The sequence below is a fragment of the Theropithecus gelada genome, chromosome 16 (assembly GCF_003255815.1).
Source record: "Theropithecus gelada isolate Dixy chromosome 16, Tgel_1.0, whole genome shotgun sequence".
Taxonomy (NCBI): domain Eukaryota; kingdom Metazoa; phylum Chordata; class Mammalia; order Primates; family Cercopithecidae; genus Theropithecus; species Theropithecus gelada.
The window spans coordinates 61,836,192-61,863,788 of NC_037684.1; the positions used below are offsets into that span (position 1 = coordinate 61,836,192).

The 27,597-nt window shown below is 47.8% G+C and overlaps 1 protein-coding gene across 5 annotated transcripts in view; it reads right to left on the reverse strand.

Moving 5' to 3' along the window:
• The window catches only part of NLRP1 (NLR family pyrin domain containing 1), a 54,437-nt gene extending 40,589 nt beyond the window's left edge, over positions 1–13,848 (reverse strand). For 4 of the 5 annotated variants that reach the window (XM_025362387.1, XM_025362386.1, XM_025362385.1 and 1 more), the window contains exons 1-4: positions 13,009–13,848; positions 11,995–12,171; positions 11,184–11,387; positions 3,768–5,484 (exon numbers count right to left, since the gene is read on the reverse strand). In XM_025362387.1, coding sequence (XP_025218172.1) covers positions 3,768–5,484; positions 11,184–11,387; positions 11,995–12,171; positions 13,009–13,279 — 2,369 coding nt within the window. In that variant the 5' untranslated portion in view covers positions 13,280–13,848. The remainder of the gene's footprint in view (positions 1–3,767; positions 5,485–11,183; positions 11,388–11,994; positions 12,172–13,008) is intronic. The other variant, XM_025362383.1, reaches the window with a different exon arrangement.
• Between the last annotated feature and the right edge of the window lie 13,749 nt (positions 13,849–27,597).

The following is a 27,597-nucleotide window of genomic DNA, read 5'->3' on the forward strand; positions in this document are numbered from 1 at the left end:
GCACATGGGCTCTGCTCTTCTGTGCCTCACTCCATCTCCTCAGCTGCAAAAAGAGGACAGCAACAGCACCTGCTCCAGAGGGGTATGTGAGAATTAAAAGCTACTAGAGTATCCCGAAAGTCCTAGAGCAGTTTTAAGTTGTAATAACTGTGGAAGTACAAGTACTACAAACATATAGAAAAAGCCAGCTGAGTGCAGTGGCCCTTGCCTGTAATCCCAGTACTTTAGGATGTAGAGGCAGGAAGATCGATTGAGCCCAGGAGTTTGGGCAACATAGTAAGATCCTGTTTCTACAGAAAATTAAAAAAATTAGCCGACGTGGTGGTGTACACCTGTAGTCCCAGCTACTCAGGAGGCTGAGGCAGGAGAATGGATTGAACCTGGGAGGCCAAGGCTGCAGTGAGGTATGGTCATGCCACCGCACTATTCCTGGGAGACACAGCGAGATCTCATCTCAGACACACACCCACACAGACACGCACACACACACACACACACACACACGAAAAAAAGCCATAAATGAAAGTTTATTTGAATTTCTTTTACATTTAGTTTTGTGAAACTTGAAAAATACATTTTATATTTTTTATTTCCGTCAGCATTTGCCATCCTTAATCAAGGTGACTGGAAAAAAAATAAAAATTTATATTTGAAAATGCACAATGCTTAATCACACGCCGAATACCTGGAACCTCCCATCCTGCCATCTTCATTTCTTTAATATCTCTGGTTGGTTCTCCTCTTCCTTCCCACAGCCCTTGGCCAACCTCCACCCCTTCTTCCTGAACTTTCTTGTTTATAGTAGACGGCTTATTCTTCTGTCTGCCTAGACTAGCCGATTCAGTTCCTTGAAAATTTCTCCTCCCACTTGCGGCTGAAGCCTCTGACTTTCCCATGGCATTCTCTTAAGCTCCACTTGCTCCCGCCCATCCCAAACTCTCCTCTCTGGCCTGGTGTTCTCGGTTCCCTTTGCCCATTCCAGTCCCCATCCCCTGGCCAGCCACCATCTGGCCTCTGTCTGTAGCTGTTTGGAACTCTTTGAAGGTTTCCCATCTGTCCACTGCTACTTGCAGTACCTGTATCCAGGTCCTTTAAAACCTACCTCACATTTATAACTATGAACAACTAGAAACAGCTTACAATGGCCAAGAACAGGAGAATGGTCAAATCAGCCATGGCACTTTCCCTATGGAATAGCATGTGGTCGTTCAAAATGGTGTTGTATCAGACTACTTAAAAATATATGAAGGGCTGGGCATGGTGGCTCACGCCTGTGACCCTAGCACTTTGGAAGGCCTAGGCAGGAGGATCATTTGAGGTCAGGAGTTCGAGACCAGGCTGGCCAACATGGTGAAACCCTGTTTCTACTAAAAAGACAAAAAAATTAGCTGCGTGTGGTGGCACGTGCCTGTAATCCCAGCTACTCTGGAGGCTGAGGCATGAGAATTACTTGAATCTGGGAGGCAGAGGTTGCAGTGAGCCCAGATCGTGCCACTGCACTCCAGCCTAGTGACAGAGCGAGACTGTCTATCTGTCTCTCTCTCTGTATCTCTTTCTCTCTATACACACACACACACACATATGTATATGAAGGGCTAGGCATGGGGGCTCACGCTTGTGATTCCAGCACTTAGGGATGTCCAGGTGAGCAGACTGCTTGAGCCCCGGAGTTTGAGACCAGCTTGGTTAACGTAGCGAAACCCCATCTCTATGCAAAAATTTTACAAAAATTCTCGTTGCATGTTGGCATGCTCCTATAGTCTCAGCTTCTAGGGAGGCTGAGGTAAGAGGATCCTTTAAGCCTGGGTGGTCCAGGCTACAGTGAGCTGTGATTGCATCACTGCACTCCAGCCTTGGTGACAGAGCGAGACTCTGTCTCAGACAACAACAAACCAAAAAAAAACAAAACCCCACACCCACACACAAGAAGATAGCCTTGATATATGAAGAAAATAAAACTGACTATAAAATAAAATGTACAATATGGTTTGATTTCGCCATAGAAATGTACATAGAAAAAAGACTGGGGTTCTTACAATTGACCACTATTTTTTTTTTTTTTTTTTGAGACTGAGTTTTGCTCTTTTGCCCAGGCTGGAGTGAAGTGGCACAATCTCAGCTCACTGCAACGTCTGCCCCTGAATAGTCAAGCAATTCTCCTGCCTCAGCCTCCCGAGCAGCTGGGATTACAGATGCCTGACACCATGCTTGGCTAATTTATGTATTTTTAGTAGAAACGGGGTTTCACCATGTTGGCCAGGCTGGTGTCAAACTCCTGATCTCAGGTGATCCACCTGCCTCGGCCTCCCAAAGTGCTGGGATTACAGGTGTGAGCCACCACACCCGGCCAATTTTTAATGATGGTCATTTCATTTCAGAGTGATAGAATTCTGGTTGATACTACTTTTCATCTTTTTGCTTATGTACATATCCTTTTTTTTTTTTTTTTTTTGGGACAGAGTCTGGCTCTGTTGCCCAGGCTGGAGTTCAGTATTGCGATCTCGGCTGATTGGAAACTCTGTCTCCCAGATTCCAGTGATCCTCATGCCTCAGCCTCCCTAATAGCTGGGATTACAGGCGTGTGCCACCATGCCCAGATAATTTTTGTATTTTTTAGTAGAGATGGGGTTTTGCCATGTTAGCCAGGCTGGTCTTGAACCCCTGGCCTCAAGTGATCCACCTGCTTTGGCCTCCCAAAGTGCTGGAATTACAGGTGGAGGCACTTTACACATCTTTTTTTTTTTTTTTTTTTCCCCATAATGAACATGAATTTCATTGTGAGAAAAAGTTTTAAAAATTTGAATATGAAGACCCACATCAAACATTTCTTCCTCTGAGAATCTTTATTGTCCACTCATGTGATCACTCCCTTCCTTGGGCCACCACAGTACCTTGTCCATACCTCTACTGTTGTAGGCACCACACTCTGTTGTCATTAAATGAATGTTTGTCTTCTCCCCTATTGTTTGAGCTCCTTAAGGCAGGTATTGCGCTTTTTAATCTGTGATCTGTAGGGCCTGGCATAGAATCAGTGCTGAATAAATACTTATGGAATGAATCATCTAAAGCAGGACATAGACACATACCAATACCATGTGATCAATACTGCGACAGAAGTCGGGGAACCGGGATGGGGAAGTTCTCAGGGTTGCCGGGCTGGAGAATGGTTAGAGGAAGCTGCTCTTACACAACCAGAGGGTGGGTTTCAGGTTGAGTGCCTGGGGCAATGGTGGTACCACGGTCACAAATAATTATGAAGTCAGTTTTGCAGGGAAAAATAGGAAACTCTTTCTGCGAGCTGCTGGGGAAGATCTCAGGGCCAATGTCGTTGTCATGGAGAGGGTTCCTGAAGCAGCTGGAGGAGCAAGTTCTCTGAGAGAATGAATGCCCAGAGAGAGGAGCAGGGGTAGGGGGGCTGCCTGATCCTTGGGGAGTGTGGGGGTAGCTAAGGTCAGCAGGAAGGGGGGAGCACGTCCAGGAGAGAAGGTGGGCGGTCATTCTAAGGGTAGAAGGAGAGGTGCAGACATGGCGGGGTGCAGTGGCCTCTCCAGAAGCAAGCAAGGCTTGCCCCACAGCCGGGCACTGCAGAGGGGCTTAGGTGGACAGAGCATGGTGGTCAGATTGGGTAGTTAGAAGTCACTGGCGACCCTGATCCTTTAGCCACCCCCGCCCCTGGCCAGGCTCAGGGAGCATGCCTCTGGTGCTCAGGTCACTCGGGCTCATGGACCGACAGAGGAGCTGGAGACATGGGTATTTTGGGTACTCACAGGACTATCCCGGTGGGGCTCCATGCTGGTCTGTGCTGCCTGCCCTCAATCAGCTGAAGCTTCTTCACGTGGCGGCAGAATTGAATGCAGAAAGTGCACACCAGGAGCTCCATGTCTGTTTCCACACACATGCCCATTTCTTGGAAATCGGCCATCATTTGTGTCAGGAACGTTTTGTTCTGAGTCTCGTACAAACAGTGGAGGAAGTCCAGAGAGTGTGGCTGTAGCAGGGGCCGCAGGGACGGGACCCACTGCTTCAGGTTCCTCCCCTGAGACAGCCGGCAGTTAAAGATGTTCTCCATCGCTCTCTTCCCCTCATCACTTAACAGGCCCAATAGGAAACGTGTGGTTGGTGCCCCAAACAGGCCATGTGTTCCATATGCTTCTAGCAACTTTTCCAAATCTATGATGCAATTAGCATGTTTACCTCTCCCCTTCTTATCCTCCAAGGCATAGGACATTGCTGCAAAGAACTCCTGGAAACAGAGGTGAATGAAGCTGTAGCTCAGAGGGATGGGGTGCTCTTGAAGAATACCCATCTTTAAGAGGGTAGAGATGATGGCCCCATCTAACTCATGCTTCCTGAGGTCATCTCGGCTGAAAAGGGTCTTTTTTTGCCAGATGCTCTCAGCAGCCAGAGAGCAGACGTCCCCGAGCTGGGGCCCCAACGGCTGAGCTTGGAGAGCCTGGGAAAGGTAATGCAGACAGAGGGTCGTGGTGGTCTTAGAGGTCAGTGTGAGTTCTTCCTTCCGCTTCATCTGCTCCATCAGGCAGGTGCAGGCCAGCCAGGACACCCAGGGCACGAGACATAGGGCCCAGAGCTCTTTGTTTGATTTGATCAACCCAAGGGCTCTAATTGCTTGCCTTTCATCTGTGAAATATTTGTAGAAATATTCCCTCCTGCTGGACTCAGAGAACCCCAGGACCTCTACCCAGCGTGCCTGCTCCAAAGAAGGAATGAGGTTCTGCAGAGCTGTGGTCCGAGCCGTGATCAGGAAGGATGCCTCGGGAAGTATGGTTTTCCCCAGCAAACTGCCCAGCAGTGCATCCGCCGGCTGCGGCTGGCTCCAGTGCAGACAGAGCTCGGAACTCGACTCCTGCAAGACCCATCTTGGCTCATCCACACCGTCGAGGATGAAGAGCAGCCGCTCTGGCCTGGACAGGATCTGTCTAATGGGAGCCTGAGCGGCTGTCCAGTATTTCCCGATGAGTTCAGCGAGACTCACCGCCTCGCACTGGGCCAGCTCTCTGCAGCTGAGGTAGAAGACATGCTGGAAGCGGTCCCCATACAGCTGGCCTCTCCCCCAGGCTTCCCTCACCTGCCTGGCCAGTGTTGACTTCCCAATTCCAGCAGCCCCCTGCAGTATGACTATGCGAGGTTCTTGGGTATCCAGGCCTGGGCCAAATAAGTCTCTGATCTCAATTAAACGTCCTCGATCCTCCTCCACATCCTCCTCCGCATCATGAGGCCAGCTTCCCTTGACCAGCGGCTTATGGTTTCTGGGGTGAGGTCTTTGTAGAAGTAGCAGCTGTGTGAAATTTTGGTTCAAATCCTCATTTTTCCAGGACCATGTGGAACAGAGGCTCTCTCTCGCAGAAGGCTCCCATGGGTGGTGGTGGGGCTGTAGGCTGGTGTGCACCTGTGGGGGCGTTCCTACTGCTGCCTCCCATGGAGGCCTGCCTTTCTCTGATTCCTCTCTCTCTCTTTCTCTGATTCCTAAGTAAGGGAGGGAAAGAAGGAACATAAAGGTAGAGAATAGAAGAATGAGTGAATTAATTAAACAACTGTTTGAGGCACCTATTCCAAGCTACACACTGCGCTGGCTGCAGACACTGGTATGTTCTCGCCATGCGGCGGAAGGAGCATGTGCTTTGCGGTAGAAGATCCCAGTTCAAGTCTTGACTCAACCAAGTCACCCTCCCTGAATGACTTTCCTTCACTGAATATTTATCAAGGGCTTACTATGTGCCAGGTGCTGCTACAGGGGCTGGGGATAAAGAGTGAACAAAACAGACACAACTCTCTGTCCTCACTAAGCACGTGATGCCCGCCATTAGCCCCTGTGAGCCTCAGTTTTCTCATCCGTAAGCTGGGGGTTGTAGGAGGTCATGGATTTGTGGAGGAGATACCAGAGTGTGTAGCAGATGCTGACAGCATCCCCTGAGCACCCACTGTTGCGGTACCTGCCAACCGTGTCCCTCGGCAACAGCTGTGGTCATCTGTCTGAGGGCTCTTTCTGCCTGTAAGCCAGGCAGGCCAGAAATACTGGGGGATAGTTCTCCAGTCCAGGAGATGCCCTTAGTGGATGACAGAGTCCCTTGCCCCTAGTGCAGATAACACTCAGGCGTGTTCTCACCGTCTCCCAGACATCCGCATCAGCATGGAGCCTGCGGATGCAATGACATTCATAGGCTCAAAGTAAAGGGATGGGGAAAAATCCACCAAGCAAATGGAAAACAAACAAAAGCATGGACTGCCATTCTAATCTCAGACCAAACTTCAAATCAACAACATTCAACAAAGACAAAGAAAGGCATTACATAATAATAAAGGGTTCAATTCACCAAGAAGACTTAACTATTTTTTTTTTTTCTTGAGACGGAGTCTCGCTCTGTCGCCCAGGCTGGAGTGCAGTGGTGCGATCTCGGCTCGCTGCAAGCTCCGCCTCCTGGGTTCATGCCATTCTCCTGCCTCAGCCTCCCGCGTAGCTGGGACTACAGGCCCACCACTAGGCCCGGCTAATTTTTTATATTTTTAGTAGAGTCGGGGTTTCACCGTGTTAGCCAGGATGGTCTCGATCTCCTGACCTCGTGATCCACCTGTCTCCGCCTCCCAAAGTGCTGGGATTACAGGCGTTTGAGCCACCGCGCCCAGCCAACTTAACTATTATGAATATATATGCACCTAATACAGGAGCACCCAGATTCATAAGACAAGTTCTAAGAGACTGATGAAGAGACTTAGATAACCATATAGTACTAATGGGAGACTTCAACACTCACTGACAGTATTGAACAGATCATCAAGGCAGAATACTAACAAAGATATTTGGGACCTAAATTCGACACTTGACCAAATGGGCCTAACAGACATCTACAGAACTCTCCACCTCAAACAACAGAATATATATTCTTCTCATTTGCGCATGGCATATACTGTAAAATCAACCACACAATCTGCCATAAAAAGTTCTCAGTAAATTAAAAAAAAACACAAATCGTATCAGCCACACTCTTGGACCACTGCACAATTTAAAAAAATCAATACAAAGAAGATAGCTCAAAACCATACAATTCATAGAAATTAAACAACCTGCTCCTGAGTGGTGTTTGGGTAAACAATGAAATTAAGGCAGAAATAAAAAAATTCTTTGAAACCAGTGAGAACAAAGATACAATATACCAAATCTTTGGGACACAGATAAAACGATGTTAACAGGAAAGTTTATAGCAGTAAATGCCCATATCAAAAAGTTAGAAAAATCCCCAATTAGCAACCTAACATCACAAATAGAAGAATTAGAAAAACAAGAGCAAATCAATCCCAAAGCTAGCAGAAGACAAGAAATAACCAAAATCAGAGCTGAACTGAATGAAACTGAGATGGAAAAAACCATACAAAAGATCAACAAAACCAAAAGTTCATTCTTTGGAAGAATAAATAAGACTGATAGACCACTAGCTAGACTAATAAAGAAAAAAAAAGATAGAAGATCCAAATAAACACAACAAGAAATGACAAAGAGGACATTACCACCGACCCCACAGAAATATAGAAAACCCTCAGAGACTATTATGAACACCTCTATACACAGAAATTAGAAAAACCTACAAGAAATAAATTCCTAAGACTGAACTAGGAAGAAATTAAAACTCTGAACAGAGCGATAATGAGTTCTAAAATGGAATCAGTAACAAAAATTCTAACAACCAGAAAAGGCCAGGACCAGATAGATTCACAGCTGAATTCTACCAGACATATAAAGAAGAGCTGGTACAATTTCTACTGAAATTATTCCAAAAAATTGAGGAGAAGGGGACTCCTTTTGAACATAGGTGCAAAAATCTTCAGCAAAATACTAGCAAACTGAATCCAGCAGCACATCAAAAAGCGAATTCACCACAACCAGATAGGTTTTATCTCTGGGATGCATGTTTGATTCAACATATGCAAATCAATAAATATGATCCATCACATAAACAGAAGTAAAAAAGCCCCCACATGATCATCTCAATAGATGCAGAAAAGGCATTTGATAAAATTCAACATCCTTTAATGTTAAAACTCTCAATAAATTAGACATTGAAGGAGCATACCTCAAAATAAGGTCCATTTATGACAAAACCACAGCCAACATCATACAGAATGGGTAAAAGCTGGAAGTATTCTCCTTGAGAACCAGAACAAGACAAGGATGCTCCTTCTCACCATCTATTCAACATAGTACTAGAAGTCCTACCCAGAGCAATCAGGTAAGAGAAAGAAGTAAAAGACATCCAAATAGGAAGAGAGGAAGACAAAGTATCTCTGTTTGCAGATGTTATGATTTTACACCTAGAAAACCTCCTAGTCTCTGCCCCATATCTGCTAGATCTGATAAACAACTTCAGCAAAGTTTCAGGATGCAAAATCAATTTCTTCTATTGGGTAATAAGTATTATGTAACATTGTGCAATGTTGGTGCATTTCCATAAACCAACAACATCCAAGCTGACTGCCAAATCAAGAATGCAATCCCGGCCGGGCGCGGTGGCTCAAGCCTGTAATCCCAGCACTTTGGGAGGCTGAGACGGGTGGATCACGAGGTCAGGAGATCGAGACCATCCTGGCTAACACGGTGAAACCCCGTCTCTACTAAAAAAATACAAAAAAATTAGCCGGGCGAGGTGGCGGGTGCCTGTAGTCCCAGCTACTTGGGAGGCTGAGGCAGGAGAATGGCGGGAACCCGGGAGGTGGAGCTTGCAGTGAGCCGAGATCGCACCACCGCACTCCAGCTTGGATGACAGTGCGAGACTGTCTTAAAAAAAAAAAAGTGGACAAAGGACGCTGATAGATACTTCAATAGAAGACATACACATGACCAACAGCATATGAAAAAATGCTCAATATCACTTATTATTAGAAAAATGCAAATCAAATCCACAATGAGATACTACTGCACACCAATCAGAATGGCTATAACTAAGAAGTCAAAAAATAACAGATGTTGGTGAGATTGCAGAGAAACAGGAACACTTGTACACTGCTGGTAAGAATGTAAATTAGTTCAGCCACTGTGGAAAGCAATTTGGCGATTTCCCAAAGAACTCTGAACTACCATTCAATCTAGCAATCCCACTATTGGGTATATACCCAAAGGAATGTAAATCATTCTACCATAAAGATGCATGCACATGTATGTTCACTGCAGCACTAGTCACAATAGCACCAGTATGGAATCAACTATAGACTGGTTAAAGAAAATGTGGTACATTTGCAAATGGAATACTACACAGCCATAAAAAAGAATGAGATCATGCCTTTGCAGCAACTTGGATGGAGCTGGAGAGCATTATAAGCAAACTAACACAGGAACAGAAAACCAAATACTGCATGTTCTCATTCATAAGTTAGACCATCCTGGCTAACACGGTGAAACCCCGTCTCTACTAAAAAGACGAAAAATTAGCCAGGCATGGTGGTAGGCGCCTGTAGTCCCAGCTACTCGGGAGGCTGAGGCAGGAGAATGGCGTAAACCCGGGAGGCAGAGCTTGCAGTGAGTGGAGATCGTGCCACTGCACTCCAGCCTGGGCGACAGAGCGAGACTCCGTCTCAAAACAAACAAACAAAACAAAAAAACAAAAACAAAAACTACCTAAAAGGTACCATGCTTATTACCAGGGCGACAAGATAATTTGTCCAGCAAACACTTGTGACACATAATTTACCTATGTAACAAACCTGCACATGTGTTTCTGAAACTAAAAGGTTTTTTTTTTGTTTGTTTTTTTTTTTAAAGTTCCCTATTTGAAGAATTCCCTTAGAATTTTGAATCAGGGTAAAACGTATTTCCCTTGCATTGGTCTTTTCTATTAACAGGTATTGTGTAACCCATTATATTTCCCCTTTTGCCAGTGTTGCTAGAATGTCCACAACCCATGGAACCTTTATTTATAGCACTGAGTTAGTCTTTGTGGTTTTCATACTTGTTTTTTTCACTTTTAAAGTTATTGCATTTTTATGCTTCTATAGATGGCTCTGATGTCTTTATATTCTTCCTTTCTTCCTTCTTTTCTGTTTTTCAGTTTTAATTATCTTTACTGTTTATTTGGGTTTTCTAATTCACAAAATCATTTTGAGAAAAAGTTATCTTTGTGATTCTCAGATACAGAAAGAAGCAACTAAGAGTCAAGTATTAGAATCTTCCTTTCTTGACCTTGTTGCAGATTCTGTTTTCCTTAGTTTAACTTGAATGCTGATCTTTCCTTATATACCCTATCAAGATTTTAAAAATAGGGGTTTATTTATTTTTTATTTTAGACTCAGGCGGTATATGTGCAGGTTTGTTACATGGCTTCTTCTTTTTTTTTTTTTGAATGGCAAATGGTGTGAATAATTAAGTAAACTGATATACTTTGAGCCTAGGCCATATAGGACCACGAAGTCTACAAGTTTACTCCTAGCTGGGTGCAGAAGAAATCCTTTTAACTTAACATCTCCCAGATTTCAAAGGAAGCATCCCCTGGCATTGAGAGGCAGTGGTTAAGGAGCCTGTGGCATCAGGAGCCTCTGTACCTGTGGCTTTAGTATGACTATCCTCATTGCCCAGATGAGGGCACCCCCTATGTAAGAGTTAAATGTGTGGATTGCTGGATGAGAGTGAAGGCTGAATTCCATCTTTGCTAGTACTAACTGTGAGACTATCTTTCTGATCCTTGGTTTTCTTATCTCCATGGTATGATAATAGCAATATTTATCTCATGGAGTGGTTGTAAAATTTAAGGCCAATGTACACGTAAAGCCCTGGACATGGTCTAACCCAGAGTGTCCAGTGAGCACTGATGGGCATGGGACTAGCTGTAGGCCACTTGTGGGATGAGGAGCTCAGTGGAAATTGAACCCATCTCTCCTGACCCCAGGCCAGTGCCCTGTCCAGTAAACCAGGTGATGTGTAACCCCATCCAGCCTCCCCCATCCTTGCTCTGTTGTCCCCCTGATGTGCTGGGTAACACATCTGTATTTTGATGCCCAGGGGCCTCCTGGAAACAGTGCCTTGGACCCGTGGAGAGGCTCCAAGGGTGGGATTTCCTGAGGGAAATTTCAGATGTTTTCCAGAACCTCTGCTCAGCCTGCCAACCTGGTCCCCAGGGGACTCTCTGTCCATGCATTTGCCTCTCCCACCTCACCACCCCGCCAGGGGCTCAGTAGGGTCTCACCTGTGTAGTAATTTCCTGACGTTTCATCCAGAGGCCACTGGGTCCCAGGAGCCTCCTGCTCTCTGGGTGCTAGGCTGGGCTGAGGTGGGGATCCCCAGCTCGCCAGCACTGCTGTGGATGTGGGGGCATTGGGCGACTCCTGGCTTGGAGACTCAAAGTCTGGGGAGCTTGGGAGAGCTTGGTAGAGGAGTGAGGAAGAGATTTCTGGGGGGAATTAAAAGAAAAATGACCATTTACTGAACATTTATTTTCTTTTAGGTGCATATATTTTAAACTCTCACAACAGTCCTGAGAGATGGGTCTTAATATTATTATTTTAAAAACCATGTCAAAGTAGAGGGACAATTTTATTCTCTTAGTAGTGAAGAGAGAAGTCATGTGAGGGAGCTGGCTTGGGCCGAGGACTAAGCCTAGCCTCTTCTTGGGGTCTGTCTGGAAAACAGAGTCCTCCTCGGAACTTCTGGATCACCCTGACCCTCAGGATCTTCACAGCCCACCAATATTATGAGCCGAGTTCTCCTCGGGCAAGGCCATGTCACCCATGACACCCAGCTGGGTAAGACTCATGGCCTGACTCATACGGGTCTCAGCTTCCCCATCTGTCAAATGGGGAGGGGTGCAATCTCTCCCCTGAGGGGTCCCTGAAAGGTCACTTCCAGGCCTGCCTCTCACAGCCCACCCTGGCTCCCCTGTCCTTCCTCTGAGGTCCCCCATGTCAGGTCCCCATGCACAGACATGATCGTCTGGGCGGGGCCCACCAGCGGATTCGCAGCTCCACCCAGGGCTGTCGGCCGGACTCAGCAAGCATCACCTCTCCAGCGGCGTCCAGATGTGTCAGGCAGCTGTCTCAAAACCCTTCTCTCTGAGCCCTGGGTGCACTCCGCTGGCAATTCACGGTTCCAGGGCCTCAGCACTGCGGTGGAGGTGGGTTGGCTGGGAGACCCCAGGTGGGGTTCACTCGGGCTGTAGGGGAAGGAGGGAGAGTAGCCTATAGGAAAGAGATAAAGAGGTTGGAGACACATTAGAGGGACAGGGGCAGGTGCCAGGGAACTCAGCAGGTCTCCTGTCTCAACCAAGAGAGGTCAGGATACACCAGCGAACCCGCTGCAGCCCTCTACAACCTCCTCTAGAGGCTTGTCTGAAGAATGATGCTCTTACAGATACTGCTAGGCAAAAAGTCCTGGTCTGGGATCAGGAAATTTGCGTATCTGTCTTGGTCCTGACTACCTCCCTGCGTAAATCACTGCTCCTCACGAGCCTCAGCTGTGCTTCATTGGGCCAACGGCATCTGCCACCCAGGGTGGCGAATAGTAGTAACAGCAGCAGCAGCAACAACAGGGGAGATCTTATTTATTGAGCACTTACTGTATGTCAGACTCTGTGCTAAATGTTTAACCTGGATGATCTCTTTTAACCCTCACACAGCCCAGGGAGGCAGGCTCTCACTCTCCCATTTTGCAGAGACACAGGCAGAGAGCAGCGAAGTGATTGGCCCAGGGTGATAGTGCCAGGACTGGGGATAGAGACTGACTCCCAAGTCTGTGCTCATAACTACAATGCCAGGCAAGTACTGGGAATGCACTTGAATAGGAGACGGTGTGGGGCTCTGAGGTGAGCAAGGGCCCCCCAGCAAGCCTCCTGGCTCAAGTGTAGTCTGGGGCCTGGATCCGCCTTTGACAGGGCAGTTCCACGTCACTGCCCAGAGGAAGGCCTGGCAGGGAGGGCTCAGTGGTGGGGGGGGGGGTTCCAAGAGGGCAGGGCAGGGCAGGGCAGGAGTGGGGGCCAGGGGATGTTCAGCGGGCAGAGGGGTCCTTTGGCTACTCACCTGCCCCTTCCCAGGCTTGGGTGCACAGTGACCACAGCCCCATCTGCTCCCAGGTACGGAGGGCTAGGTCCCAGGCCCGCTGCTCCCCATACTGAGCCACCAGGTATGAGGCCACCTCCATGCCACTCGTCTTCTCCGGCCGAGCGGGTGTCTCACCTGAAGAGCCGCTGAAGTGCACTTTACTGGCGAACAGAAGCTGGAACTCCTTCAGCTCCTCCTTCTTCAGGAGCTCCAAGTAACAGGCCAGGCGGCCCCAGGCTCCGCCAGCCATCTCTGTCCCAGAGTTCAGGGGGCGTCTGGGGGATGGTTCACGGGTGGTGAGGGTATCGGGCAGGCAGAGAACAGTGCTGTCCTTTGCCTTGCTCTTACCGTCTCCTATTCAGCATTCAGAGCCCAGTTTTACACATCCCAGGGCACCTGCAGATAGATGCCGATGGAGGCGGAGTGGTAGGAAAAGCCAGGGGAGGGAGGGGCCCAGAGGGGCCTGCGAGACCCTGGAAGAAGTCAGCTGACAGGGAGGTGCTGGGATGGGGCCCAGGACCAGGCAGGGAGGGGGAGGGGGAGGGGAGATGTGGTGACGGGGGATGGGGTGTGGGCAACGCTCACTGTTCTGTGTTCCTCAGATTCTTCCCTCTCCTGGGTCCTGGACTCCTGAGATCAACCGTGGAGCTGCAAGGCTGAGAAGAGGTGGGGTAGGAGGAGCCGAAGAGCAAGGAATGGGCTTTCAGAACCCAAGAGCGGAGCCCAGGGCTACTGGCTCCCAGGTCTCGTCAGACCTCTCCTGGCCCTGGGGCACCGACCAGCAAGAACAGCCCGCAGTCAACAAGAGTGGGAAGGAAACGTCACACACCCCCCCTCCCCGGAGGAAACTCACAAGGGGCGTGGCCGGGGGGTAGGCTCAAACCAAGCCTGGGTAGACCAGACTCAGAGTCACATATTCAGATGGGCCACATGACATCGATAGGCGGACCAGGGGCACAGGCCCAGACTAGCTGATGCTGCAGCAGGTATACGCCCATACTACACACGGGCACTCCGCCCGCCCGTCACCTAGAGACTGTCTGCAGAGCCAGGATGCAGAGACTCTCCAAGCAGTTGTGTCTACAATCCAGGACCAGCCTCTCAGGGTGGGCGGGGACTCCTGTGTCTGCCCGGGCAGCTCCTTATTGGGAAACATTAGAACTGGGCCAGGGAGCGTTTTTCCCAGCCTCTCATGGTTTTGGGAGCTTGTTGAGTTGCACTGCATGTCCTGCCATGCTACCAGGGGCACTGAGGCATGTGTCCCAGGCCCAGGGGGCTGTTTGCCTTGTGGGCAGCCCAGCACTTAGCTGGTGAACACTTCCACCTAAAAGCAGAACCGCTCCTTCCTCATTCTTGCAAGCAGGCCTCGGGGAGCTAGGTGCAGACTTCCTCTTTGGTGGAATCTGCAAGATGCCGCTGACTCCAGGTTGAGGAATGACATTACCCAGGTTGAGGAATGACATTACCCAACTCATTTGCTGATGTAACACACCACCAGGAATTTCTGGAGATGCTTTGGTTTCACTTGGACTGGCAGAGCCCAGGCTTCAACCCACGGCTTGCTTGGACAAGGACTCCTTATGTGCCTGATTTATTTCTTTGAGCCTCAGTTTGCCCATCTATTAAATGAGACATCATAGGTTTACCAAGAGGCTTCAATTCAGCAAAAGGTCTTAGAGTCTTTCTCTATCGCCCAGGCTGGAGCGCAGTGGCAAGATCTCGGCTTACCGCAACCTCCGTCCACCTCCCGGGTTCCAGCGATTCTCCTGCCTCAGCCTCCTGGGCAGCTGAGATTGCAGGTGCGCACCATCACACCCGGCTAATGTTTTTTCTAATTTTAGTAGAGATGGGGTTTCACCATGTTAGCCAGGCTGGTGTCGAACTCCTGATCCAAGGTGATCTGCCCACCTTGGCCTCCCAAAGTGTTGGGATTACAGGTGTGAGCCTCCGTGCCTGGCCTAAATAAATTTTATAAATGTTAAGTTTTTAAAAATGGCTAATAAGCACATTGTAGGGCATTCTAACATCAGACTGACCAGAAATGGAAAAGCGCTGTGCTAAAAGTGGGATGATCAGGAGGCTCTGAGCACTCCGTGAAGGACCCTAAGACTCCCTATAGTGGGAGGAATGGCCTGGGGGAGGGCTGTGTGGGTTCTTTTTCCTCCTCAACACCAGCCAGTTCTGACACCGACTTGTGTCCTACAGTGCAATTCTGACACTAACTGCCTGGAGTCGGCATCAAACTCCACAGGTTTAGGGGCTCAGTGAAGGGCTGGCTTCATATCAGATGCCAGTTGCAAATGGGGTGCCTAGACCGCTGGCACCTCTGACTGACTTGGTGACAAATGTAAGGGTTTCCACAGCCTTCGGCAGGTTCAATAATTTACCGAAATGACTCACAGGACTGAGAAAAGCACTTTATTACTATCGGTTCATGATGAAAGATACAGCTCAGGAATAGCCAAATGGAAGAGATGCCAAAGTCAAGATGTGGGTGGGGGAGGGGGCACAGCGCTTCCTTGCCCTCCTGGGCACCCCATTCTCCCTGCCCCTTCCTGCTTCACTAACCTGGAAGCTCTCCAAACCCCAAACAAACAAAACTGTGGGGTTTTCTTGGAGGTTTCACCTCATAGGCATAATTGATTAAATCACTGGCCACTGGAGATCCACTCAACCTGTTAAACAGATCAGAAACCTGACCCATCCCACTATGCCCACCGGGGCCGCGGGTCCAGCCCTCAATCGTTTCTTACCGGGATCATTGTGCTAGCCTCCCACGTGTTCCCCACCCATGCTGACGCTGCCCCTTTACCGTCTACGCTCCATCTAGCAGCCAGAATTATCCACTTAAAGCATAAATTAGGTCAGGTCACTTCTCAGCTCAAAACTTTCCCATACTCCCCATCTCACTCTGAGTAAAACCAAAGTCCAACCAAAGGCGCGGTGACTCATGCCTGTAATCTCAGCACTTTGGGAGGCTGAGGCGGGAGGATCACTTGAGGCCAGCAGTTCAAGACCAGTCTGGGAAACATATCAAGACCCTGTCCCTATGAAATAATATTTAAAAACTTCCCAAATCCGGCCAGGCACAGTGGCTTATGCCTGTAATCCCAGAACTTTGGGAGGCTAAAGTGGGCAGATCACCTGAGGTCAGGAGTTCAAGACCAGCCTGGCCAACATGGTGAAATCCCATCTCTGATAATACAAAAGAAAAAAAAAAATTATCCTGGTGTGGTGGCGCACGCCATAATCCTTAAGGAGGCTGAGACAGGAGAATCGCTTGAACCCAGGAGGCAGAGATTGCAGTGAGCCAAGATCATGCCATTGCACTCCAGTCTGGGCGACAAGAACGAAACTCAGTCTCAAACAAAACAAAACAAAACAAAACAAAAAACCAAACAACAACAACAGAAACTTCCCAAATCCCCCAAAGTCCTCCCAGTGGCTCCCGGGGGCTGCATGATCTAGCACCTGATATCTCTCCGGCATTATCTCCTACACTATCTCCCTCTCTCACTCTGCTCTGGGTCCTCGTAATCTCTTGCCTGTTCCTTGAATACGCCAAGAATACTCTCACTCCAGGGCCTCTGCACTAGTCTTTCCATTGTCTTGGAATGGTCTCCCCAGATATTGAGAGGTGTGCTATCGAACCGCCTGCTAAGTAGTAGGCGGGTGCTTCATTTTTCTGCACGACACTTATTACTGCCTGATGTTACAGACTTGTTTATCTTCTGTCACCCCCTCCTGCCAATAGAATGTTAGGTCCCTGGAGACAGGACTTTGCTTGTTTTGTTCGCTGTTGTATCCGCTATGCCTAAATCACAGCCTGGCCCACAATGTCAGCACAATCAATGCCACAGACATGGAATGTCTTTTGAACCCTTTCCTTTTTATCCTTCTAAACAGCTACTCACTCTGGCCACTAGATGGCACTCAAGTACTTTCTGTGCATTGAAGCAGCCTCATGGGTTTGGTGGAGAGGACTCACTGGCCCTCTCTGAGCCTGAAGTTTTAAAGTTATCTCTGTTTCTGGTGCTTTGGGTCTTTGTTTCCTTTCTTTGAGGCATTTTAGGAATGTATTAAGGCTCACTTTTATTCAAGTCATGCTATTTTCAATGAAAACTTAACTCATGAGGAGTATCTGTATGGCCAATAATCCAGCAGAGTACAGTGAGGCTTTCTCTTTACGTTCAAATTACTATGACTTGAATCCAGATCTGGATAACTTCTGGAAATCAGCCTCCTTGAAATTCCCCTCCTCCCACCTATTTCTAAGCATGTCCCAGACATTACCTCTTGGGGTTCTGAAGTCAGTCCTCGGTTCCCCTCTAACCGACTACTGGTCTTGACTACCTTGCTGTCGTCCCCTTGGTCTCAGACCCCGTTTCTATCCTCCTGAAGTTGCTGGGTCCACGTGTCCTCTCTGTCACAACCATTTTAGGGCATGGCTCTTTTCTGGCCCATTCCTGAAATGTGGGACGGGGTTTTTCCAATTCATAGCACAGCTGACACCATGATATGAGGATACGATTTTGAGCAAGACCTTCCCCAAGGATCAGGGATGAAGGACGGTAAATACATCAGGGCGTCACTCTCCACAGCTGTGGCTCACACTATCCTCAGAGCCCTCTGGTCCAGGATCATCCCTGCTGTCTCTTTTCCAGCTGGAGCTCTCTGCAGGTCTGGCGGTTTCCATTATACACGGACAGGCCATTGCCCAGCCTCAAGATTCTCCAGCCTCCTCTGCCCTTTGGAGGCCAGGTGTGTCTGGCTCTAATACTTAGAAAGAGAACAAGTTGTCCTACATTCACATCACTCCTAGCACAGGCCCCAGGATTATCCTCCTTCCAGGATGATTGACATAGAAATGTCTAGTCCCTTCAGATGTGTGCTTGGTATTGTTGGAAATAAGAGCTTGGAGTCACAAAGAAAATGAGCACTCAAATAAAGGATTTCTCAGCAAGGCAAATTTACTTCCGGAGAATGGTGCCACTTGCCCTTCTGGCTACTGCAAGAGCACACTGAACAAAGCAGGGAAGGGGTTTTTATCCCTAACACAGTCAGTCCCTGATACTGTGTCCGGTCCCCATTGGCTGCAGTTGGACTGCACAGTCTAAGCTGATCCTGATTGGCTACTTCCAACGGAGCAGGGGTGGGGACTACCGCAGTGGAAAGAGCAGTTTTGGCCAAATAAAGTACAGATGTGGTTTGTTACAGATTGGGAATGGATGTGGGTTATAGATTGGGAATGGATGTGGGTTACAGATTGGGAATGGATGTGAGTTACAGACTGGAATGGATGTGGGTTATAGATTGGGAATGGATGTGGGTTGTTACAGATTGGAAATGGATGTGAGTTACAGATTGGGAATGGATGTGAGTTACAGATTGGGAATGGATGTGGGTTACAGATTGGGAATGGCTGGAAGGTTGTTTACTGTAACTAGGGGCAAGGAGGCAAAAAAGTTAGGCCTTGAAAATAGAAGACAAAGAATGGGGGAATTGAACAAGCAGAACCTTTGAAAAGGAACTCACTGTATCCAACAGTATTATGGACCCAACAAGATCATCTCAGTAATTTGACAATTCATTTCCCCCAAGTTGGTGTGTTTCAGGCTTAGATAAAACGGTGCTTTGAACATCGACAGGTGAAATCTTTTGTTAAAAATACAGTCTAGTTCATCCAGCCCTCCTCCTCTCCCTGTTACTCCTCTTCCTCCTTTTAGTCTTTCCTGCAGTGTGAAGTGAAGGAAATATTGGGACTTGGTGTTCTCCCTATCATGGTGTGCTTTAATGTCCTGTGAACCTGGACCAGAATACACACACCCGCATTACCATCTTCCAAGAACACACGATAGCCAAAGGTCACAGTCAATTTACATCAGTTACAACAGAACGCATCTCTCACTCTGAGTTTTCTCATTTGACCTTCTTAACTGCATTTAAATCTCAGTAAAGAACGACGACTTGTTCCTGTTTTATAGGCCTAAAATACCCACCAATAAGGTCCTCTTAAAAACCAGGCAAGGCACACCCAAGTCTCCATGCTAAAAGGAGGAAGTCATGCACAACTTTTTGGAGACCCTTTTTACTTTGAAAGCATTTCAAACTTACAGGAAAATGTCAAGAGTTGTACAGTGAACTCCCATATAACCTCAACATAGATTCACCAATTATTAACATTTACTGTTGTTTTAGTTTATTTTTTATTTATGTTTGCTGATTATTGGGATTAAGTTGCAGATATAACATTTACTTCCTTTTTTTCTTTTTTTCTGAGATGGAGTCTTGCTCTGTTGCCCAGGCTGGAGTGCAATGTCGTGATGTCAGCTCACTGCAACCTCTGCCTCCTGGGTTCAAGCAATTCTCCTGCCTCAGCCTCCCTAGTAGCCGAGATTATAGGTGCCTGTCACCAAGCCTGGCTAATTTTTGTATTTTTAGTAGAGGCAGGGTTTTGCCATGTTGGTCAGGCTGGTCTCCAACTCCTGACCTCAGGTGATCCGCCCGCCTCAGCCTCTCAAACTGCTGGGATTACAGGCGTGAGCCACCGCACCTGGCCTATAACATTTACTTCTAAGGACTTTGGCAATATCGACTAAGAATCAGGACGTTTTCTTATATGCCACTGTACAATGATGAAACTGAGGAAGTTCAAAACATTGATGCAATACTACTATCCAATGACGTGTAACTTTTCAAATGACATTTTCAACTTGTTCTTTATATTAATTATTAGGATTATAAAAATACAACACAGAAATATATAGGGGGAAAGTAAAAATATTCTTTTGACTTTCTGCACCATCATATCTACTTCCCAGGAATAACCAATGTTACATGAATGTTTCAGTGTTCCGTGAAAAAAAAAAAACATAGTTTTACACGAACACAGTTACTTTTCTATGTGTCAAATATACAGGACCTAAGTTTTTTAGGAATGAATTTTTTTCCTCTTTTATTTCCTCAAAATTTATTTCCTCAAAAATATTTTGCAGATCCCTCCATGTTAGTAAATATGGATCTAAGCCATTCTTTCTTCTTCGTTTGTGTAATTGTTGAGTTTTTCATAGTTTGGATCTACTATAATTTATTTGATTAGTCAAATTTGATGGAAATCTAGCTGGCTTTCATTTGCATTTTCCTGTTACCAGCCACGCGGTGATAACCAACGTTGTACACACGTGCATCTTGTCATACACATGTGAGTACCTCCAAGGGACAGAGTCCTAGAAAAGGAATTTCTGGGTTGAAGAGATCACACATGTAAAAATTTGGGTTCAGAAATATGCTTCCCACCTGTAATCCCAGCGCTTTGGGAGGCTGAGGCGGGCAGATCACGAGGTCAGGAGATCGAGACCATCCTGGCTAACACGATGAAACCCCATCTCTACTAAAGATACAAAAAGAAACTAGCCAGGTGTGCTGGCGGGTGCCTGTAGTCCCAGCTACTCGGGAGGTTGAGGCAGGAGAATGGCGTGAACCCGGGAGGCGGAGGTTGCAGTGAGCCGAGATCGTGCCACTCACTCCAGCCTGGGCGACAGAGCCAGACTCAGTCTCAAAAAAAAAAAAAAAAAAAAAGAAAGAAAGAAAAAAGAAATGTGCTTCTCTTGAGAGCTCATTATTTTTGTCTTTCGACCATGGCATCAGGCAACTAGACACATGCATCTTTGATTTGCCTTCTGGGAGGTTTTCAAGTCACAGGTTTGGCCCATCTCTTAAAAATGTACATGCAAAGTTCACTCTTAAAGCACATGATATGTCTACAATGTTAACTCCTAGTTGCATCTTATTTTCTCCCTACTGTTGTTTTAATTTTGCTTGCTGTACATACTAAGGTAATAAAATTTTAATTTTATCATATATCTTTATATGTATCTAAATTTGTCCACTGAGTCACTCCAGAACAATATGTGCTGTGAGTACACAAAACGGTTGAATTGAGCTCCTTCCTTCCTTCCTTCCTTCCTTCCCTTCCCTCCCTCCCTTCCTCCCTTCCTTCCTTCCCTCTCTCTTTCTTCTTTCTCTTCTTCTTTCCTTCTTCCTTTCTTTTTTTTGAGACAGAGTCTCACCCTATCCCCCAGACTGGAGTGCAGTGGCACAATCTTGAACCCCTCCTGGGTTCAAGCGATTCTTGTGCCTCAGCCTTCCAAGTAGCTGGGATTACAGGCAGGCGCCACCACACCCAGGTTATTTTTTAATTTTTAAAAAAACTTTTAGTAGAGTCAGGGTTTCACTATGTTGGCCAGGCTGGTCTCGAACTCCTGACCTCAGGTGATCCGCCCACCTCGGCCTCCCAAAGTGCTGGGTTTACAGGCATGAGCCACCGCACCTGGCCTGAATCGAGTTTTCTTAATGACAGTCCTGGGAGTGGGGAGACGAGCAGATGACACATCTATTGAGTGGGGCCTGTTTCATACCAGGCCCTTTGTAAAGCCAGCTCATTTCATCCTCACAACTATTTTTTAAGATTAAAATTATCGTCCCTATTTTGCAGACGAGAACCAGATCTCTAAGATTCCAAAGCCGCCTCCTTCCCATGCATCACAATGGCACTAATGTGCTGAGACGCGTGCTCTCCCGGAGTGACGGGCTGGCGCATCCCTCTCCAACAGGCTTGTCCTCCTCTCACTCCCGAGGCTGCTTTCAGCTTACTCCGCGCTGGCTTTGGCCCGCACATGGGGGAAGCCCGAGCCTCTCGGAACATATCTGTGTCCATTGCCTCAAGCGGATTGTCGCCTACCCCTCTCTATGGAGGTTTCTAAGTTAGAAAATACAGAGGTCAGATGATGTCCGCTGAGTACATCCAGCACATGGGTGACAATCAAAGCAAAGGGGCTTTAAGTGCAGCAGGAGGAACTGGGATTAACTCTGGGGTAGGACCTCTGCACAGTGAGGGATGCTAAGTTGTAGGAATGAGATAGGGGAGGTTAGCGTGGAATTCCCTTCCAGAAGCCTTTAAGAACAAGCTAAATTTTCAACTGCCTGGGGCTTACTGCAGAGAATTAATGAGGCCCCTTGTAACAGCCCTGCTTAGCCTCCCTGGAAAACTACAAATCCATGATGTCAACTGGTCGTTAAACTCCATTACTCCAGGCTCTCTTTTCGTGACAAAATTTCATTTAGACCAGTAGGTGGCGATAATTAAACAGCTAATTCAACAGGGCTTCTCCCAACCATGAAAGAACGCATTAAAAGCAGTCTGGAAGGTTGCTTCTGGGAGCAAGAGGGGGAACCTTTCTGTGAATCCAGTGCTGATTGAGGTGCAATGAGCAGATCCACTAATGGGATGCCTCTCCTGACTCTTAAGGATCTCCTAGGCTCCCATTGTGATCACTCTTTTTTTTTTTTTTGAGCCACGGTCTTACTCTGTCACCCAGGCTGGAGTGTAGTGGTGCGATAACGGCTTACTGCAGCCTTGACCTCCCAGGCTCAAGTGACCCTCTCACCTTAGCCCCCCCAAGGACTACAGATGCAAGCCACTGCACCTGGCTTTTTTTTTTTTTTTTTTTTTTTTTTTTTTTTTACTTTTTTGTAGAGACAGGATCTCATTATGTTGCCTAGGCTGGTCTTGAACTCCTAGGCTCAAGCAATTCTCCCACCTTAGTTTCCCAAAAGTGTTGGGATTACAGGTGTGAGCCACTCTGCCCAGCCCTATGATAATTTTCCCTTAGACTGGAGGACGAGGCTCTGCTGCCCAATGGATCTTGGGCAGATGTGTTTTTTGTTTTGTTTTTTGTTTTTTGTTTTTGAGACAGAGTCTTGCTCTGTTGCCAGGCTGGAGTGCAGTGGCATGATCTCGGCTCACTGCAACCTCTGCCTCCTGGGTTCAAGCGATTCTCCTGCCTCAGCCTCCTGAGTAGCTGGGACTACAGGCGCCTGCCACCACGCCTGGCTAATTTTTGTATTTTTAGTGGAAACAGGGTTTCACCATGTTGGCCAGGATGGTCTCGATTTTTTTTTTTTTTTTTTTTTTTTTTTGAGACGGAGTCTCGCTCTGTCGCCCAGGCTGGAGTGCAATGGCCGGATCTTGGCTCACTGCAAGCTCTGCCTCCCGGGTTCATGCCATTCTCCTGCCTCAGCCTCCCGAGTAGCTGGGACTACAGGCGCCCACCACCACTCCTGGCTAATTTTTTTGTATTTTTAGTAGAGACAGGGTTTCACCGTGTTAGCCAGGATGGTCTTGATCTCCTGACTTCGTGATCTGCCCACCTCGGCCTCCCAAAGTGCTGGGATTACAGGCGTGAGCCACCGCGCCCGGCCCCAAGTCCCCCTTTTCAAGGAGGTGTGGCCTGGAACAATCAGACCAAAGCCCATCTGCAGAGTTTCCCCTAGACTAGGGAGCTCTGTGGCTGCAGGGGAGAGGCCACTGATTCTTGATGTGTTCTTGCCTATTTCCTACAGTGTAACTATAACTTTTTTGAGGGCAGGGATTATGTCCATTTTGCACACCACCATACAACCGCCACCTAATGCAGTGGATTAGTTATATGTAAGCAGAAGTTCACTACGTGTTGAACGAAGGAATGAAGGAAGGTTGGGACAAGAGCTGGCCTTCATGGAGCTGTCCAGGGTTCTTATCAGTCCCTGACTTCCTTCGATGGATTGGTCTTCTGCTTTCTTGCCTTTCTCCCAGGGCTTTGCTGCAACACTTCACAAAACCTGTTCGTAGTATGTATTCACTGAATTATGTACTTCCTTGACAGTCCTACTGTGTCCGTGGTGGCCCCCAAACAGCCTGCTGACCTAGGTCCAAAAAAAACGGTTCTCTCTGCACAGAACCACTTGGGTTAAATGCCTCGTTCTTCATCTGGGTCTATGCAGTTTTTAGTTCTCAATCCTAGTCCTTTCCATGTCACTACTGTTGAAGGATGTGTGGTGGGAAGTGGCATAAGAGGTTGCTGGAGGGACGAGCTGGGGCCAGACTGCAGGGGCTTAGGGTGTGAATTTATGGGGCAGGGAGTGGGCCTTATCCACCTCTGAGTGCTCAGTGTCCTGCACAATTCCAGGCACAAAGTCAGCTCTCAATAAAAGGTGCATAATTTCTCATCGTGCAGGACTGTGCAAGGATATGGCAAATGTGGACCTGGCTCTAAACTCACCCCCATGAAATGTCTCAGTTGATATTTTCTGAGGAGTAGGAGATGAAGGATTGCTGTTTACATTTATTTCTGCTTTGTATTTGTTTACTTACATCTGGATTGGCTTAAAAAAGTTCTTGATTCTTCTATGTTGCTTCTTAGTATCTCAGACTATCATATAATACAAGGCTAAGACAGGGAGGAGGGAGGGAAGAACTGGGGGAAAAAAAGAGAAACTAGGGGAATGAATCTAAGACCAAGATTTCAGTCTCTCAAACAGGCTCTGGGGAACATAAGTTTCATATGAACATAAGAACATAAGCTCTCCAACTCAGAAATCAGTTGGTAAAGAGATAAAATTTCAGAGCCATCAAAATAGATGAATCAAGAGGTGGATACAGGGAGTGATTTGGGAAAATGACTCAAACCTTGCTCTGGTATGATTCAGGGAACTCTGATGTCAGTGCCCAACATACAACTGCAGCAAAAAGAGTCCCCAAGGCCTGGCACCATCAGGCACATCCTTAGGGCTCTGGGCTCAGCCTCTTTCTTTGCACATCCTCAGGGCTCTGGGCTCAGCTCTGATCTCAGCACCACCTTGGAAATGCACAGAGACTGCAAAGCCAATGGCCAGGCTGTGTATCAGGCACCTGCCTCCCTCATCCTCCCTCACAGTTCTCTGACCCTAAGACAGCTCATTTCCTGCCCCTGGTCCTCCTCTCCCTCCCCTCTGCTCATTGTCATTTCTTCCATGTATTACCCTGTAATTGCCTCTCAAACTCTTCTCCCTGCCTCTGATCCCACCCCTTCCAACACATCCTCCACGTAGGTAGTCAGAGAGACCTTTCTGGAACTCGCACCTCATCATATCACACCCTTCGATAAACCTGTTCCATGACTCCCCACTGCTGTGTGGTGCTCCAGGTCCTTTAGCCCTGGTCCAACCTTCAGGCCTTGTCTGTATCTTTCTCCCCACATGGTCTCCGTGTCTGCTTTGCCTTCTCGGCGTCTCCAGAACCATTACATTCTGCCACCCACTGGGTGCCTTTGGGGAGACTGCTCCCTCTATCTGGGAGGCTTTCTCCGACTTGATAAACCCCTCCTCCTCTACTCCAGTTCAGACGTCATCTCTTGTAGGAAGCTTTCTCCCAAGTCCCCAGGTACAGTTCCTTTATTGGCCACACATAAATTATTTACGTCTTGTTACAGAGAGCTGTGCACTATGTTACCCCTGTTCCCTGGATCATGAGCACTTTGAGAGCAAGAGTGATAGCTTATTTCTTTCAGCACCCCCTTCCTCCCATTGCCCAGCAGAGTGCCTGGCACATATTTGATGCATAATAAGTATTTGGAGAATTGTAAAATTAATTGAGCCTATAGGATGGACACAGAAGACGGCCTCGTGGGGACGAACTCTTCAGTCTAGAAGGACGGAAGCTGAAAAAGGACAAAACCGAATGCTATAAAATGCTAAGGAGAACAGAGAGGGGCACATGAACTATGGGTGTCTGTTTTTCCAGTGGTCTCCCGGTTGGTCATTGCCCCTGGCTTTTAGATTCATCCCGTCTTTCTCCTGCAAGCTGTGTTTCCCAGGTATCCTTGCCATGGGTATTTGTCTAGGTTTGGCAGGAGATTGGAGCATGAGAGGAAGGGAGACGTCAGGCCATTTCTTTTCTCTCTGCTCTGAGTGGAGGAGAGCATTTTCTGGCCATGGCTGCATCTGGACAGCTGCTTCAGGTCCCAGCTGGACGGCCCCTCACACCACGGTCTCAGCTTTTCCTGGCAACCTCTGCTATGGTTCTAGCTCGGGCTGGGTGGCCCTGCCTTCTGGGTTTTGGTAATGTCATCATCCCCCTGTGTCCTGCAGCTGCTGGAGGGGAAACTAGACCCTGCTGCTGCTCATATTTGGGTGGCTTTACCATCCCTGCGTGGCTTCTTAGTCTTTTTATCCTCACTGTGGCCCATCCTCCCTATTAAATTCCCTGTGATGGAAAACTAGAGTAGTTTTGGTTTTCCTGACTAGATCTTGATCATCACAGTCTTTTCATAAATCAGCTGAAGGTTCAGTCCTGGGGTGCCTGGACCAGCCTCTGCCCTGGGTTCTACTCACAAGGGTCTCTTGTCTTGGCCACAGTGTCCCTGCAAGCCAGCCATTGGTGGCCCTTATAAGCACCAGTGTTGCCTCCTGCAGCCATCTGCCGTATGATTCCCTTTCGGGGATTTTGGTGATCTGGATCCTTGGCTGAATCAATGCTACCATTGGTTCTCATGAAGCAGGATTCTGAATCCTGGTGGAGTGGGGTAGGAGGCTTGGTGCGAGACCACAACCCACATGTAGCCACTACTTCCAGGGTGCTAATTACCTTCTGTGCCTTGACACTTGGAAGAAGAGTGTTTGAAACACATTCAGATGCTAGTAAACTCCAGCAATTCATTATGCCAAGAGCTGGTGCCAACAGGAAATATAAACCCTTCCTGAGAGGCTTGGCTGAACTCAACAATTGATCAGTGTAGGATGATTAAGGGAAATGAGTCTGTCATGCAGTCACCCCCCACTATGGAGTAGTGATAATGTGTTTTAGGGGACCTGGCTGGAGCCAGAACCGGGGCCAAGTGGACCAGAGGCTGACCCCCTGGTGGCTCTCGCATCCCTTTGCAGGATGGCAGGAGGGTGAAGGGACTCCCCAAGCCCTGGTGGAGTTAAAGGCGCAGGAACCGAGGTGAGGGACCTGGGGCTGGAGAGGAGATGGATTGGTCACTCCAAGGCAGCAGATGGATCAGGTGGAACCTTTCCCAAGAGTGGAGAAATGAAAATACTTAAAGCTTCAGTTTGACCAGTACATATGACAGAGGAGAAGAGAAAACGCCAAGAGAGAGCAAGACAGAGAGATCTGGGTACTAGAAAAAGGGTGGACATTTCTTTTTTTTTTTTTTTTTTGAGATGGAGTCTCACTCTGTCATCCAGGCTGGAGTGCAGTGGCGTGATCTCGGCTCACTGCAACCTCCGTCTCCCAGGTTCAAGCAATTCCCCTGCCTCAGCCTCCTGAGTAGCTGGGATTACAGGCATGTGCCACCACGCCCAGCTAATTTTTGTATTTTTAGTAGAGATGAGGTTTCACCATGTTGGCCAGGCTGGTCTCAAACTCCTGACCTTGTGATCTGCCTGCCTTGACCTCCCAAAGTGCTGGGATTACAGGCATGAGCCACTGTGCCCAGCCAAGGGTGGACATTTCTGTAAAGGTCATTGAGGAGATAGGAGGGCAGGAAAGACAGGAATTCAACAAGCAGGACCCCGGGGCCCATTCCACAAGACAGGACCCTGTGGCCTCATTTATTTAGTGCTTCTGTGTGCCAGGTACGTGGGAATGCAGAGGTGAAAAAGACAGTGCCCGCTCTTTGGGTGCTCACACTGTCGTTGTGGAGACTGAGAATAAAGGAGATGACCACAATTCAGTGTGGTAGGTGCTCGGTGTATGGGCACACCAGTTGC